Here is a 17,262-nt window from a genome sequence, read left to right on the forward strand (position 1 = left end):
TCGACCTCTAAAGAAAAGGAGTTTAGACGCTGGGAAGAACTTCCGCATCTCGAGCCAGGAAAGCGCGGTTTTAGCGGGGTGGCCACCGGGGGGCCTGGTACCTCTATCCCTGAAGGTCTCGGCCTGGCTCAGGCCCCCCAAAAAGAAAAAGCGGAGTCAGCCTCGGCTGTGGCGAGCGCCGGACATGTGTCTCAGCACTTTCTATTGTAATCCCCGAGGGCTGGGGCCAGGTCAGCGGTTGCGGGAGAGGCCGCGGCTCCCCTGGGGACACCAGAGCTGACCGCAACTTGCCCGCTGACTCAGCTCCCCCCACCCCAGCGGGAGAGGGTGCGGAGAGGGGGCGAGGCCTGGTATAAAGCCCCGCACGCCCAGCTCGCGCGCAGCCTCTCTGCTTCCGTCAGTACCGCGCTCACCCACCCGGTGAATACTCGGTGCTGGGGCGCGGCCTCTTCGGGCGGGGGAGGGCGAGATGGGGAAAAGGCGCTAGCAGCCAGGGTCCAGCCCGCGGTCCTTCACCTCCCATCGGGGTTGGGCGGGGTTGGGCGGGCCTGGGCGGAGAGTGGGCTCTCGAGACGCTGAGCGCTTGGTCCCGTCCCTGTCTGCAGCGGCATGAGCAGCGCCCCCGCGCAGGGCCCAGCGCCCGCCAGCCTCACGCTTTGGGATGAGGAGGACTTCCAGGGCCGCCGCTGCCGGCTGCTGAGTGACTGCACCAACATCGGCGAGCGCGTAGGCCTGCGCCGGGTGCGCTCGGTCAAGGTGGAAAATGGCGCGTGAGTGATGCCTCGGCGCGGTTGGGCTGGGTTGGGGGGCGCCAGGTTCCCCTGGCGCAAGCTCCGAGACTGGGTCCCAGTCCTCCATTCCCCAGACTGTATGTAAGCCCTGGCTGAGAGGGACATGGAACATATCTAGGCTTCCTCAAAACTCCCCACCTGCCCCAAAACAAATCATGAGAAAGATTGTATCCGCGTGTGAGCTAAAGGGATAAAGGCGAGAAGCGACCCTTTGCGGGACTCCGTGGGGCGGGGTTCCCAGTGTAATTCTGACCCTTCCAAAGTTAGATGGCTCTAAGCTTCGTTTAGCAAAAGAAGCCAAATCCCTTCCGCTCGCCCCACCCTGGTCTCCTAGACACTGGGGCCCTCAGGAAATCTGAGGCCCCTGAGCTATTGCAGTTTGTTGCTACCACAGGTTGCTACCTCAGGTTAGGGGGAGTCCTACACCTACCTTTGCAGGGGCCAAAATCCTTGCGGTAGGAGTGCTTGGTCGGGTGATCCTCGTAGACTGGAAAATTCCTTCCAGCCTGGGGGCCCTGAGCTGGAAGCCTGGACCCCTCAAACCCCAGATAGCAGCCAGCTTAGGGTCTTTAGCCTCTAGAGGGGCGGGGTTGTCTTGTGATGGGTGTGTTAAGGGAAGGCCTTGGGTGGAGACAAAGATCGGTTCTGTAGCAAGCAAGGGGGAGGGGAGGAATGAATGAGGCTGGGGCAGATGCCTCGCAGCTTCCATTATCTTTCCCCAGTTGGGTGGCCTTCGAGTACCCCGACTTCCAGGGACAGCAGTTCATTCTGGAGAAAGGTGACTATCCTCGCTGGAGTGCCTGGAGCGGCAGTGGCGGCCACCACAGCGACCAGCTGCTGTCCTTCCGGCCAGTGATCTGCGCGGTGAGCACAGCACTCCCCCTCCTCCTCTGCATCCTAGCTCCTAGCGCCAGGCCCTGACCCCACCACAGCACCTGGAAAGACCGTCCACTCACTGTACGGGGGGTGTAAACACAACTCCTAGATGGGTAGGAGGGGCATTACTTCCCAGAACCAGAGAGGTCTCAGAAATTTTGGAACGTGGGCCTAAGCCAGGCATCGGAAATCAGCACCACGGACAGCCCCCCGATACCGTGCCCCTGTCTTGAGCCCCGTTCCTCACACCCAGTCGTCCACATGTCCGCACGTGTCAGCGAGCGCTTCTGTTGTCGCACAGCACTGTGAGGTGGGGTGACTGCTCTTAACCTCACACATAGGTGTGGAAATGGGGCTCAGAGGGCAAAGTGATTTGACCCTGGTCACACAGGTTAACGTGAGAACTCAATCAGGGATCAAGGCTGAGAAGGGGTTAGTCTCTGTGTGTATGTTTGGGGGGAAGGGGTTGGTAATGAATCAAATACACTGGAGGGGAGGATCTCACTTCCCATTTCTGCTGATTTATCTACCCTACTGGTGAGGCCTGGGGCTGTGTGGTGGAGGACAGAAAGCAGGTGCTGACTCAGCCCAGTTTCTCCATCCCAGGAGGCCAAGGAGCCCTGCAGGGGGAAGGCCCTGGGACAATGGGAGCCCAGACTCAACAAACACTGATGCCCGGGCCTTACGTTCTGACTTTGCTCTCCACCCTTCTCTGGGTCTTACCCTATGAGAGGCTATGCCCAGGGTGCTGGGCAGGGGATTGATAGTCAATGCTTCCTTAGGGAAACTGTCTTGCTTAGTGGACCAGATTTCCCTCAGGACCTCTGATTTTCCTCCTGCAAAACATGTCCATGTCAAAAGATGCTCTATGGGCTTCCCTGGTGGCGCAGTGGTTGAGAGTCTGCCTGCCGATGCAGGGGACACGGGTTCGTGCCCCGGTCCGGGAAGATCCCACATGCCGCAGTGCGGCTGGGCCCGTGAGCCATGGCCGCTGAGCCTGCGCGTCCGGAGCCTGTGCTCCACAACGGGAGAGGCCACAACAGTGAGAGGCCCGCGTACCGCAAAAAAAAAAAAAAAAAAAAAAAAAAATGCTCTCTATCCCTGACCTGGAAGTGTCTCTGGGAACACCCCCCTCAGTCTCACCACCTCAATCCAAAGCCATAGAAGGGACCAGGCTGGGGACCTCTGAGCATCCCAACTTCCCAGACTGATATGGAGCTGATGGAGTGAACTCTGGGTGTGTTTATGGACCCTGTGTCTTTACAGCTTATGCTGGGCAGAGTGTTGGGGGAGTCGGGCTGAGAATGTATCCTCTTTGGAGGGCCTGACCTGTCCACCCCTACCTTCTTGTGCCTCAGAACCACAGTGACAGCCGCGTGACACTGTTTGAGGGGGAAAACTTCCAGGGCTGCAAGTTTGAACTCAATGATGACTACCCATCCCTGCCTTCCATGGGCTGGGCCAGCAAGGATGTGGGTTCCCTCAAAGTCAGCTCTGGAGCGTGAGTCCTGGGACTGGAACAGGGAAGAAGAGCAGGGAGGCAGTGGGGACCAGGGAGGAGGGTGGGGAAAAGTGATGGGGGTGCTAAGAGACACAGTAAAGAGAGACATTGGGGGCTAGGGGACAGGGGGAGTGAGGTCATGGGAGACTGAGAGGCAAGGGGAAGTGAGATGATGGAGACAGACTGGGAGGGCTGGGGCAGGTAATAGGAGAATGAGTCGGGGGCAACGTGGGGTAGAGGAAGGGATTGAAAACATGGGTGAGGGGACAATGGAGGGTGGGAATAGGAGACAAGATGAAGGTGTTAGGAAGACCTGGAGCAGTGGACAGGGCAGGGAGAGATCCATGTAGGGAAAACAGAAGCCGTGGTTTTGGAGCTGGGGATTGGGAGCTGAGAAAGGAGGACCAGCCATGGAGGACATCGGTGGGGGTGGGGGCAGAGCCTACTTACCACCCCTGTGCCTTCACTGGCCTAGGTGGGTGGCCTACCAGTACCCAGGCTACCGGGGCTACCAGTATGTACTGGAGCAGGACCGCCACAGCGGGGAGTTCCGTAACTACAGTGAATTCGGCACGCAGGCCCACACTGGGCAGCTGCAGTCCATTCGGAGAGTCCAGCACTAAGCTCCACAGCCCCGGCGCCTCCCCTGAAGACCCTCAATAAAGGCTCCTGAACCTGCCTGCCCATCTTGCCTCCTTTTTGGTGTCTTGCTTTGCAATCTCCATCCTTATCCTTCTGAGGGTCCTTCTCTGCCAATCCTCCCCTCCCCTCTGGCTCCAGGACCCTTGACTATGGAGCATACACTGGCTTAGGGTGTATGTGGCTGATAGGTCTAAGACGGAAATGCTGGTAAGAATCCTGGGGATCCTGTTAAATGCAACCAGCCCCACACCTCTCCTTGGTAAAGGCCTATCAGCTTGGACCAGGGGTACCGCTAGCCCATATAGTTCCTTTGCCATCCTCTGGTTTGGGCGCACATAGCTCCACGGCAGGGCTCATAGCTGAATTTCAACCTTCACGCACCCCCTGGGCCAGGCACCAGCATTCAGGGCAGGACCTCCTTAACTCTGTGCAGGAGCCCTGCTGGGTTCATCTCTGACCCCCACCCCTACCTTTTCGAGCCTTTGTCTTCACCCTGGCTCCCTATCCAGCCTAAGGGAAGCTTGCACCCATTTCCCAGCTTTGTAGAATCTCCGCCTTATAGAGGAGCAAGGGTATGAGAGGGGTAATTGCTGGGAGGTCCCACTGCCTCCTAGAGGAGATGTCCCCTCTCTGAGCCAAGCCCTAGACCCTTTGAATAACAATCCCTCATGGTATTGAGCTCCAGCATTTATTGTACAAAGCATTCGCATACCTTGCCTCTCAGCTGTCTCAAACAACTCCCTCTTCATTCTTCCTCTTCCTCCCCACTCTTCAGAGGATTAGTGAGCTGGAGAGGCCACCCCTGAGCCACTGACCACAGTGAGCCTGGGTTCTGGGGCAGGTGGTAGAAGCCCACAGCCATGGTGGGGTTGAATGTGGCAGCAGCCATCAGAGTCCGTGGCACCAATGTGGCTTCTTTCCAGCTCCCTCTTTGGCTCAGTTTATGATAATCTCACCCACATAGGCAGGGCCTTCAAGGTCCTTGGGAGGCCCTTCATCCTGTCTCTCAGGGATGCTTGAGTTTTCAAGCCCCTGGTGGACCTATGCATGGGGAGGGGTGGCCCAGATCATTGCCCCAGCCCAGGGGAGTCAAAGCAATGTTGGAGAAAAGTCAGATTTGGACCTGGGCATTTCCCAGGGGCCCAGCTGTGCACAGTCAGGCATCTGCTCCCTTGGGAAGAGTCCTGGACCAGAAGTCAGAACACCCGGGACCCAGTCACATAGCATCCCCCAGCCTCAATTCCCTCACCTGTAAACCGGGGCTATTGAGTCCTGCCTTGTCTCTCTCACAGGGTTGTTGTGAGGATTCAAGGAGAACTGCCTGAAAATGCTTGTGGTTCAGAAAAGAACTAGGGCACTTACCATAGGACCTCCCTTCCCTGCCTCTCCCCATGGATCTCCGGGTTGGGTCAGGGGACCAAGGACAGAGTTCTAGGTGGGGTATGAATTCTGCTTTATACCTAGATGGGTTCTGAAGTCCATCGCCCCTGTCACATTTGATCCTCCTAATAGCTTCCATTCTTCATCCATTTCACCAATGAAGAAACTGGAGCTCCTCTGAGAGGGAGAAGCCTTGATGAGGTCATCCACTTAATTGGTGACAAAGCCAGGACCTGAACACAGGGCTCCAGACCCCAAATCCAGGCTGTTAACCGGAGGCTGACCTGAGCTGTGGCCAAAAGCCTCAGGCCTCAGCAGAGCCCCAAACCTTTGTGGGCTCCAGAGGAGCCTGGGGTTTCTGTGTGGTCACAGGCTCCTAACTGTCCCCTTGGGGGCATGGTAATAGTAACAACGGCTAAATATATGGAGCTTTGTCTGAGCACTCAGCATGTGTTATATAAGCCTAATAATTCTGTATGGTTGGTACTATAATCCCCATTTTACAGATGAAGAGACTAAGGTACAGAGGTTATGTAACTTCCCCAAAAGCCACGCAACTAGGAAATGGGGGATCTGGAGTTGAGCCCAGACCCAGACAAACTGGCCTCAGAGCCCAGCAGCCCATCTCCGCGCTGCCTGTATTGGGGGCAGGCAGTGGGCAAAGGGAGATCTGGTAACTACCATCAGCTGAGCTGCCCTCCCTCCAGGAAGGTCCATGGTTACTAGGACCACCCAGCGAGATGCTTTCAGGAACTGGCAGTGTGACCCTGACCAGGGCACGCCCTGTCTCTAGGTCTCAGTGTCCCCACCTGTACAATGAAGGAGTTGGGGGAGCTGATATTTGTTGCAGCCTTTGCCAGCATCGACCTTCTAGGTTTTCTTAGACCCACGGGTCCAACACGGCTCCCCACATCAGCAAATAAGGAGGGGGTGCGCAGAGGCCAGGCTGGGCCTGAGTGTTTTCACCTTCCTACCGTCCTTCTATTCTGGGCAGGCTGATGGTCTGCAGAGCACGGTGGGGCTCACACCCAGCCAGGCGGGAGGAGGACGGCAGGGAAGCTGCCTGGACTCGCTCATTGGCTGCACTCAGCCAAAGGCCAACGGGGACAGAGGAGGTCATCTCCTTTCCATTGGTGCAGCCAAGATCCAGGTGAGGTAGGGGTATGCCCCTCACTCCCTCACAAACTCTTCCCAGAGCCCACCTACCCCTCAGTCCCTGAGTCCTCAGTGAGGTGGGGGTGGGGGCAGAGCCTGAGCTGTTGATCCTTCATCAGCTCGGAGCTGGGATGTCCGGATAGACGCCCACTCTAAGCGCCTCTCCCCTCTGCCTCAGCCTTCCACTCAGAGCATTAGTGGGTGAAACTTGCTGCCTCCCGTTCCTCATTTTCTATCTGGGGAAGTGACGAGAAAGCAGGAAGGAGAGGGAGTGAGACCTCGGCCGGACCCCCAAGACCCTCTGCTCCCTCAAAGCCCTGAGTTTTGTCCCTAGGGAGCATCCCAACCACTCATCTTTCCCCCACCAGATTCCACCTCCACATCCTGAAGCCTCCACCCCTGTCCCTTTAGGATCCTCTAGGGTCCTGGGACACCCCCCATTTTCCCCTAGACTCACCTCCCACACTCCTCCTTGGTTCCTTCTGATTTTTATACCTTCCCCCAGCAAGGAGGAACACCCCAGGAGTTACAGCAAGTGAAGACTGCAAGAGGCCCCACAGAAACCCCTCCCCCAGCTGGACTTCCCAGCCATCCTCAGTCAGGCAACCCAGGACCAGGGATCCTGCAGAAAACCTGCCCACTTCCATCCAAGTGCCCTGAAGGCCCAGGCCTCCTCACTTCCTGAAGTCAAGCAGTGGGAGAGAGAGGCCTTGAGATTACCAGTTCTGACCGGAGTCATCAGGTGCTGCATGGCTGCAGGTGGGCTCCTGTCGCAGAGACTCATCTTCAGCCAGCATCCATCGTTAGTGTGCCCCTCCAGAGCCAGGAAGCCCCACAGGTACCCAGAGACTCCAGGCCACCTGGGGACCACATCAGCTTTGCTAATACCCCCCTTTACCCCTTTCTCGGAGTGTATTTACTTCCACTCCCCCTGGGTTGGGGGACCTTGTACAGTGCACGTGTTTTAACTCCTGCTAGAGCAAGGTGCCAACTGCAGCCTAGTTCTGGGGTAATCAGGATGGGAAGAGTTGTGAGGGTAGATGGTAGGCTGGGAGGACAAGGGGTGGGGAAAGATAGAAGAGAAATGGTTGGGGGGGATGGAAGGGGGATCACGAGTCTACCATTTGCCACAAATTAGTGAGAACAAACGAATGAGAAAAGGAAGGGAAAGAGAGAGATGGGATGGAGAGGTAGAGAGGAGACAGAAGGGAGATGGGAGGAGGAGTGACTAGATGGAAGAAGAAGGAGAGACCTAGGAAGGGGGAGGAAGGACAAGCCGCTAAAAGTTGTGCGGGAGACGCCCCAGCGCTGGCCCAGAGGCCTGGGAGCCCCGGAAAGGCAGGAAACCGGGGAAAACAAGAGGGAGACAGGGAAGGAGACTGGGTCTCCAGGGAAGAGCAGAGAGTGGGAGAGGAGAGGAGGGAGGAGTAGCGGGGATGGAGGAAGGGGGGTAGATAAAGGGAGCAACGGCTGCCGACCCGGAGCGCAGCGACAGGAGAGAGGGAGGGAAGCGGAAATTTAAAAGTGAAGATGCAGATAACGCAGCCTGGAGACGGGAACCCGGGTGGGGGTGGGGTGGGGGGAAGAGAGGAGAGTGGAGCGGTGAGGTGGGGGGGATGGGTGAGAAGGAGGGAGCCCCCCCACCCCGTTGTGGCCCTGGGGGTCCGAGGTGGGGCCGGGTACCCCGCCCCAATCCTGTTTGCTCAGAGTCCGGGAGGCGGAAAAGAAATGGGCTCCTGACCCCTGCCAGAGCGCGAGGCCCAGGCCCATCCCCCGCGCGTCTCCCGGGTTGCGGGGTGCGGGGGGCTGCCGGGTGCGCTTGGCTGCCGCGCTGCAAGTCGGAGACTTTATTGCGATGGGGCGATAAGAGGGGCGGGGGCGGGGTCCGGGGGGCCGAGGCTGCAGCTCTTTAATTAAAACGGAAATTGCGGCCCCTGCCCGCGCGGGGGCCCGGAGGGTTCCGAGCAGCCTGGTAGCTGGGAGCATCGCTCCAGGACCCCTCCATCCCCCGCCACACCCGGGCAGCCCCCTCCCGCCAGGCCTTGCTGGACCCAGCGCCTTCTCCCTGTCACCCGCTGTCGCCTCGGGCGGGGATCGGTGCCCCGGAGCGCAAAGCCTGACGCGATCCCCCTCTCCCACCCCCCACCCCCCACCTCCCACCGCCCAGGCCCTGGCGGCGATGAGACAGAGCGGCGCCTCCCAGCCCCTGCTGATCAACATGTACCTGCCAGGTACCAGGGACCAGCCGGGGGCTGGAGGCACCACGACCCGGGGCGGGAAGTCTGGGCTGGGGCTTGGGAAGGGGATACTGCGGTCCAAGGGAAGGGGGCGCGGTCCAGAGAATCGGATCTCTGGGAGAACTGAGCAGTCTAGGGCACTGGGAAACCTTAAAGGCAGATGGAGCTCTTTGGGGTTTTAGTGTGAGGTTTAGAGGACCTGAAGTGAGCCGATTGGGAGCCTGGGAAGCCAAGAGTGCCAGCTCAGCGGCTGAAAGAGCCTGGCAGGGGGAGCAGAGGTCTACAGTGTGGTAGGGGGCTCAGTGCGCGTGCAGTGTTGGGAGGTTGTGGTCAGCCGGGAGTCTCCCGTGCACCCTCGTGGCCCCTCACCTCCGTGCTCCGAGCGTTCCCACCAGCCCAGCTTTCCAGGCGCCCTCTCCTCTCCGGTGGGCTCTGCGCGCTCCGGCTCGCTGGCGCAAACCCCGCTCGGCTTTATAAGGCTCCCGCCGGCCCGTTCAGAAAGCGGATTTCCTTTTTCCTGGACGCGTTTCCTGACTTGGGCGTTATGGAGGGGCTCCGCGCGGCGCGCGCCCGGGCCAGGCTCCGGGAGGAGGAGCCGGACGGATCGGGCCCCCAGCCTCGCGCCGGGGAGCCAAGGCACCCCCCAGTTCCCCCTTGAGCCTTGGCCCGGGGCCCGTTCGGCCAAGTCGGCAACCTCCGCCTGGATCTGCCTGACTGTTTTCTCCTGCTGCCACAGATCCCGTCGGAGACGGTCTCTTCAAGGAAGGAAAGAGCCCGGGGTGGGGGCCGCTGAGCCCCGCGGTACAAAAAGGTGAGCTGGCCGGCGGGGTGGACGGGCGGAGGCGAAGACGGTGGATCGGGTCCGGGGTACCCACCGCATACGGACAGGCGCCACTGCCACCAGAACAGAGGGTGGGAGTGATATGCAATGCTGGGCTTTGGGAAACAGAGGGTCGGGGCATGATTGTGGGGAGGCTGGGGGTGGGGGGAACATTCATTTGGCCTTTGGCTCCTGCACCTGCTGAGTCCCAGGGTTGAACTCGAAGGCCAGGGCAGACGAAGATCCTGTCCCCACCCCCTTTTCAGCTGGGAATGTTTTTCCTGCTGTGGGGCTGGGGCTGAGGTGCTTGGTGTCATTTCCCTACTGGCAGCGGGAGCCCAAGGCATCGGCACCGCCCAGCAAGGTGACCCGGAGAATTATTCCCTGGCCACTCCAGGCCGAGTCACCATTAGCACCAGGGCCAGCACCCACCTGCCCCACTGGCCCATGCCAGGCTCTGTGAGCCAAGTCCTCTGGGCCGTTGCAGTTGATTCCCAGGTTGGCCACCCACTCTCTGCCGGTGGCTAAATTATCCTCGGTTTTGCCATGTTGGCAGCCAAACCTGGCCGGCCTTCCAGGCCAAGCCTCCCCACAGGTCCCCACCCAGTCGGTACCCTAGATCTCACCAAGTTACCGTAACCAGAAAAATAAGGTTGGCAACTGCTTTATCCAAAAGGGAACACAACACCCAACAGGAATGAGCTTCCAAGCCTCTACGTCCCTCAGTACCAGATGCACATTTTTACCCAAATCTTCCCTTGCTTCTGACCCTAAAATGCAACGCTCCTGACCTGGAGCCAGGCAGCTCCTCACCGGGCTGGTGTGGAGGGACTGGGATCAAAATGATGTTGGAGGGCAGCATCTGGGTCCTGAGCGAGTTACTGAAAAAAGCAGAGTTTCAGCAGGCTCAACTTGAAACAATCAGACAGTTCTGAGGAAAATCCCTTTTATTCTGAAAGAGCGTGTAGTGGTGGGGGGGGAGGGCGGGTAATGCTATCAAGATTTTTCTCCAACTGTCTGATTGAGGCTCCAAGACAGAGAAGCAGGAGTTCTCTCTCACTACCCACTTACCCAGGAAAGCCTCCTGGCCGTTTTTAGCAACCCCCTCAAATCCAGACGGGGCAGAAGAGTCTAGAGATTGGCCAAAGATGGGAGGAGGCAGGGAGCCAAGCAGAGAGGCTTCCCAGTCTCCTCTCCTCTTCTCAGAGCGGCGCATCACGCCCTCAGGGAACTACGACACCTTGGTACCCTGGGAATCCCGCCTGTTTCGAAAAAAGAGGCCGAACCGGAGTAGCCCCAGCACCAGACGCTGGCAAGGATGGGGAGACTTCAGAGGCTGCCATTCCTCTCACGCTTAGGGAGCCACTGTGCCCATTCTTGTCTGATGTGGTACCTCGAGGAAGCCAGCCACACCTCGTCTCCACCTCGGGCAGGGGGTCCAACTGTATGCCTTGTCCGGTGGCTGGGGTGATCCTGCTGCAGGCCTGCTTCTTCCCTCTGGATCTCTGGACGTGGTCCAGCTGGGATGTGGCAGTCTAACCACCTATGTAGGCTACCCTGTGCGGTTGTGCAGGCTCTGCACCGAGTAAGGGCCCTCAGCCGAAGGGCTGATATCCCGCCTTTGCTCACCTCCGAGAGCCCTGTGCCTTGGAGCGCCTCTACCTCTATACAGAGGAGGTGATGCTTCTCCTTCTCACCCCAATTCTCACAAAGCTGTGCGCCCGCGGGGTTGCGTCCTCCTTAGTGGGAGACTCGTTTCCATTGTGCAAAAGCGCGGTACTGGCTAGGGACGGCTTTGCTGATCAGCCTCTCCCTGGCCAGCCGCTCCAGCTATGCCCAGTTACACAGCTGGACGTGCCCTTTTCCTCCCTGATATCGGTCCCCACCCCCGACTCGGGGCGGGGAGGGAGGTCGTCTCCCACCTCACCTCTTCCCCCGCCGCTAGCCTCCCTCATCCCGCCGGTGGCTGACTGCCCCCTTGCCCACAGGCAGCGGCCAGATCCAGCTGTGGCAGTTTCTGCTGGAGCTGCTGGCTGACCGCGCGAACGCCGGCTGCATCGCGTGGGAGGGTGGCCACGGCGAGTTCAAGCTCACGGACCCAGACGAGGTGGCGCGGCGCTGGGGTGAGCGCAAGAGCAAGCCCAACATGAACTACGACAAGCTGAGCCGCGCGCTGCGCTACTACTACGACAAGAACATCATGAGCAAGGTGCACGGCAAGCGTTACGCCTACCGCTTCGACTTCCAGGGCCTGGCGCAGGCCTGCCAGCCGCCCCCCGCGCACGCTCACGCCGCCGCGGCCGCCGCCGCCGCCGCGGCCGCCGCCGCCCAGGACGGTGCGCTCTACAAGCTGCCACCCAGCCTGGCTCCACTGCCCTTCCCCGGCCTCTCCAAACTCAACCTCATGGCCGCCTCGGCCGGCGTCGCGCCCGCCGGCTTCTCCTACTGGCCGGGCCCGGGCCCCGCCGCCGCCACCGCCGCGCTCTACCCCAGCCCCGGCTTGCAGCCCCCGTCCGGGCCCTTCGGCGCGGTGGCCGCCGCCTCGCACCTGGGGGGCCATTACCACTAGACGGGGCGGCCGGATGGCCCGTGGCCTCTCCCACGCGCCCAGAGCCTCGCTCAATCCCATCCACATCCCGGTGAGGGGCCGGCGCCTCCGCCGCCGTTTCTTCAACCTCAGATTTTACTCCGCCCGCTGCACCCAGCCCCGGGGGAAGGGGCTTGAAGTCGCCTCAATCTTCCTTTAACACCGGATTTGCCCCCCGCCTCATCCCGCAACCCCCGAGGGAGGGTGACTGTGCCTGCATTTCCTCTAACCTTCTTCTAGACCTCAGATCCCTGAAAGGGGTTCTCGGGTCTCCCCTGATTTTTCCTCCCCTCCATCTGTACTTCCCTCTGGCTCCTGGAAGCCCCTCCATTATGACCCCTCTCTTATTCCAAATTTTCTCTCTCTCTCTCTCTCTCTTTTTTTGTCCCCCACGGAGCTGCCCCGATTCCAGTATGGCCGAGGCCCAGCAGAGTCCACCTTCTCCTCCCCTGGCACCTCAGCGGGCTTGGTAAGGGCCGCGTCTCCCTTGACACTTCTAGGTAGCTTCCGGGCCCCCTTCCTCCCGTCCCCAACCTCCCACAGGACTGCCTTGTGTTTCTATTCCCTTCCAGACCTATTAAAGCTCCCAAGCTCCCCACTGCCTCTTCTCTCTGTTCTTAGCTGCACCAAAACCTTGGCGGGGGGTTGGGGTGGTGGTGGTGGTGGTGGTGGTGGAGGAAAAGGTAGTGAGACGCCCAGCTTAGGCCTGAGCAGAAAGGCTTGCCAAGGAAAATCTCGAGAGAATGGGGGCAGGCAGGCTTGGGTGCTACTGGAGGGGGGCGCGGAGCCTCTAGTGCGTGGGCTCCTGCTGCAGCGCCCCTCCTACCTGGCAGTCGAGCCCAGCCTGCCTCATCCGGCCTTCCACTTGCCCCTTCACCCTACCCCATCCCAACTTCCCTCCCAACGCGCAGCGGCATGCCACCTTCCCCCATCTCACCCATCCTTACGCAAGTTCCTCACCTCCTCCCAACCTCCACCCCGCCTTGTCTCATCTTCACACCATCTCAACCTTTCCCCAGTCCCTCCATTTCATCCCCTTCCCCACCTCTCCTCTCCTCCCCATCCTACCTTCACTCAGACTTTCTCCCTCACTCCCACTCACAAACGCTCCCCCCCCGCACCCCGTCCCCCTATCTCCAGCGCTATCTTTTCTCTGGATCTGCCACCTTGTTTTCAGGAGGAGAGACTCTCCCCTTCTGCGCCTGCCGCTCCCCTCCGCGCTTGCGGCTGCAACCTCCTTCTCGCGGGTGGCGCGCGCCCTCTGCTGGTCTCAGGAGGGTAAGCCAGAGCCAGGTTTTGCAGCTAAACTGAGAACCCGACACTTCAGGCCAAACTTGGCTTTCACAGAGGAGGGTGAAAGGGGGGAACCCTAGCCCTGCACCCCAAGTCCGGCCTCGAGAAGTCTGGGAAGTGGGTCAAGTGGGTCATCCTCCTGGCAGGGCCATTTTCCTCACCACCTGAGGCCCTTTGAATACTGTGCCCACCGGGGGCCATGGCTCTTATGCTTTCTCCGAGCCTTTTACAAAACCTGTTGGCAGGAAAATTGCCTTGAACGCGTTCCTTTAGGCGGAAACAACACGGGGGAGGTACCTGAGTGATAGCCAGAACTTTGAGCTGCACACCAAGGCAAGCCCATTGCTCCCCCTTCTCCACGGTCCTAGTGTTTCTTTCCCAGGAGCCATATCTCTTCCTGGACCAAAGGCTCCTCGCTGGTTGGTGGGAGAGTGCCTGGGTTCCCACAAGGCAGTTGAGGAGATTCCCCTGTGCCCCATGGGCTAGAAGGGAAAATGCAGAGGGAAGGCAGGACAACTAAGTGCAGGGAGGGTCTGAATGCCCCTTCCCAAAGGGAATGAAATCATCGAGGTCCACCTAGGGAAAGAGTCTTCATTTCTTTTCATTTCATCTTCACTTTATTTTTTCTGGTTTTCCAAATAACACACTCAGCATAGAAAATTTGGAAAATACACGATAAGGGCTCCACGAAATATTAGTTGAATTAAGCATGTAATGAAACATGGGGAAAAGTCACCTACAGTCTCATTACACAAAGGCCACTATTTATAATGCTTTGTCTTAATCTCCTTTTTCTCTGTGCCCTTTGGAATTGAATGGTACCCTGCTTTAGTCCCTTAACATTCTGGTATCAGCATGGTCCATGCCGTTGTTATGCTCTCTAGACCTCATGGGGTAAGAAGGTGGGATCATGTATTCCAAGGAGCAGATGGCCAGGGGAGGAATCCAGCCTGGTGAGGGCCTCAGGGACTTAGAGGGAGAGGCAAAGGGCCTCTTTGCAGGGGGCAGAAGCTGGGAGGGAGAAAGAATGCACTGGGGAGACAGAACCAGGTTCCAGAAAGATCTGGGCTGCTAAGAATTGTGGGTTGAATGTAAAAAGGTGAAATTTCCTGGCAGGAAGTGTGAGGTCCTGTACTTAGATCTCTAAAGGCTAGAGTGTGAGACATGCAAGGGCGGTGCTCTGTAAAGCCTATGTGTAAATTAGTGGTGTCTTAGCTAACACAATGTTACACAGGAGCCTGTATGGTAAATGCAGAAAAAACCATTGTGATCTGAGGACACATTGATGCAGCTATGGCACCCTAGGATGAAGGAAATGATCCACTTGCTATGATGATTGTGCCCCCAGCATACTGTACACAGTGCTAGATAACACTTTCAGGAGAAGACCAAACGGAGAACAGACAGAATAGTGGACCCAGGAAGTGAAGAGGAACAATGCTGGAAAACCAACCATGGGAGATGTGGTCTGGAAAATCATAGTGGGGAAAGAGGCATGGGAGCTGTCCTCAATTATTCAAAGAGATGTCCTGTGGCAGACCACCTGGATGCATGTACTGGGACACATGGTAGAAAACTACAGTGAGACAAATATGTCAACCTGATCTAATGAAGAACCTTCTGCTATGGACCATGATGAGGAGTGCTTTGTCACTGGAGTGTTCAGCAGACCCTTCCTTGGAGGTTGAGAGGGGAGGTGTACTAGGTAACTTCAACCTTGAGACTCTTGAAGTCCTGTGAGTGAGTTGGTAAAGGAGGGGTTTAGACATCGTTGGGAAGCTGGGGGAGGTCTTGTTAGATTAGGGGGTCTCCTTACCTGGGATATCACATCCTTAAAGCTCACCTTGCCCCTCTGTTCTTTCCTGCCCAAAGAGCCAATTTGGGAAGCTGATATATAGGACTGGGCATTGGAAAACCTGAGTTCTGGTCCCAGATTGTCAACTGACTTGCTAGCTAACCTTCAGATAATTCTGGGATTCCGTTTACTGTGGTCTTGGGTTGACTCGACTCCACCCAAACCCTGATGAAGCCACACTCTTACCACACTCAGCTTCCTATGATCCAGGCCTGTCCTCATTGACCCTTAACCTCTTGGTCCTTGGCTCTCCAAGATATTGATCCCAGCATTGCTTCTCTCTCCCAATCCAGGGTCCAGCCCCTCTCTCATTCCCTGAAGGTCTGAGCCTTTTCTCTATCTCTTCACTCATGTCATTGGTGAAAATATGGCTCACTTCCCCAAGCCTTGCCACGTGCTTGCACTACAGAGTTTACAAAACACTTTCACATCCATTGTTTTATTGATCCCCTCCAGGGTCATGGAGGAAGATAGGGCAGGGATTGCTTTATCCACTTGGAGGATGAGTAAGCCAAAGCCCAAGATGTTAAAAAACTTGGCCAAAGTCTCAGGGCTTGTTCTAGGACCTGTGCCTTCTGGTTCCTCACCAGGCCTTTTCCCAGTGCTCGGAGTGGCTTCTCCATCGTCCCAAGTGGCCTTGATCACTGTGTTTGTAGGCTCACTCCCCCGCCCTCCCGGGGTTACACAGACCCGTGGGTCCTCCAGTAACGTGCGCTCCTTGTGACCAAGCTCCACTTGCCGTCACTTGCAGATGGAATCAGAAGTCCAACTAGCATGCCATTTGAGGACATCCATGCCCACACACTGCCATAGACCTGCACAGCCACAGAGCAATGATATCACCTGGGCACCGAGGCTTACAAAGCATTTTCTCATACATAAGCCCATGTGACCATAGACAGACATCAAAATGCATTACTGTGATGTACTTTTCTCAGAGTCTTCTGCTTTTCTGGCCTTCATTTTCCCTTCAATGTGTCTTTGAAATGCACTTAACTTCAGCTTGTTTCTCAACCTTTTTTATAATTCACATCAAGTAGACCTGCTGATAATAAAAATGTGCCCTACCATTTATTGAACCTGACTCTGTGCCAGGCTCTGCCCTATGCTAATGCTTTACCTGTGGTCTCTCCTTTGACTTGGCCGCATCTTGCCAGGTGGGGATGGTTACCTCCACTTTCAGATGAGGAAACTGAGGCTTGGAGAAGTTAAGTGACTGGTTCAGCCTGTGACCCCAGAGCTCAAGTCCTCACCCATCACACCAGATCCCCTCTCACTGGGCCTTCCTGGAAAGCTTCTTCGTGTGGATGTGACCTGCAGCCTACCCATCGCAGCCGTGCTCCATCTAATTGTCTAGTCATAGCAGAAAATGATAGGTTACAATGGACGTATTGATGACTTGTCTTACGCATGTCTTTAGTTAGTTAGTGCCTCTGTCTGATTAAAAAAAAACAAAACAGACTGTTCTGTTGCCCCACTGTGTTTTGCAAGCCTTCACTTTCCTAACTGTGTTCCTACAACCTTTGAGTAGATCACTGTACTCTAGGGTGTGGCTGAGGGTCTGACTACAACTTGACTTTGGTGGCAATTCCTACATCAGTTTGGTCAGCAAGATTTTCCCCTGATCCTCCTCTTTCCTGGGATGGTGGGTCTTGAGGCAAGTGGCCCAATGTCCCACTGACTGTAACTTTTTCTATTTCCGAGAATTCTCTCCTACTGGATCTTCTTTGCTATTTCCTCCTTTCCTTTCTTTGTAAACAAAAGGCACGATGGTTAAGTGCAAGGGCTCTGGGGCCGGACATCCTAGGTTCAAGGGCTGGCTCTGTTACTTACTAGCTGTGTGACCTCGAGCAATTTACTTTTACTTCTTTGTGCCTCAATTACTCCATCCATAAAATGGATATGATAATAACAGAACCTACCTCATAGGGTTGAAACAATACATGATTATATAAGTACCTTTGTACACATATCAGTGTTTTCTATTATTAGACAAACAAAGAAAACAACCCCAAACAAAGCAAGCACCTGCCTCTTCCCCTCCAGTCCCAATCAGATGCCCTCCACGTGACCTGGGAAGGATCTTGAGTGGCTACATCTACTTTTCTAGGCCAGTCACCCACCT

General features: G+C 57.1%; 2 protein-coding genes across 2 annotated transcripts; both read left to right on the plus strand.

Moving 5' to 3' along the window:
- Positions 1-609: 609 nt before the first annotated feature.
- CRYBA2 (crystallin beta A2) lies at positions 610-3,791 on the plus strand (the record flags this gene model as incomplete). Its single annotated transcript, XM_079710005.1, has 4 exons — positions 610-770; positions 1,514-1,655; positions 3,026-3,168; positions 3,644-3,791. 4 exons carry the CDS (start codon positions 610-612, stop codon positions 3,789-3,791), a joined length of 594 nt encoding a protein of 197 aa, XP_079566131.1.
- Positions 3,792-8,524: 4,733 nt separating this feature from the next.
- FEV (FEV transcription factor, ETS family member) lies at positions 8,525-11,971 on the plus strand (the record flags this gene model as incomplete). Its single annotated transcript, XM_079710228.1, has 3 exons — positions 8,525-8,576; positions 9,319-9,393; positions 11,391-11,971. 3 exons carry the CDS (start codon positions 8,525-8,527, stop codon positions 11,969-11,971), a joined length of 708 nt encoding a protein of 235 aa, XP_079566354.1.
- Between the last annotated feature and the right edge of the window lie 5,291 nt (positions 11,972-17,262).

This window comes from Hyperoodon ampullatus, assembly GCF_949752795.1.
Source record: "Hyperoodon ampullatus genome assembly, chromosome: 8".
NCBI classification, from domain to species: Eukaryota; Metazoa; Chordata; class Mammalia; order Artiodactyla; family Ziphiidae; genus Hyperoodon; species Hyperoodon ampullatus.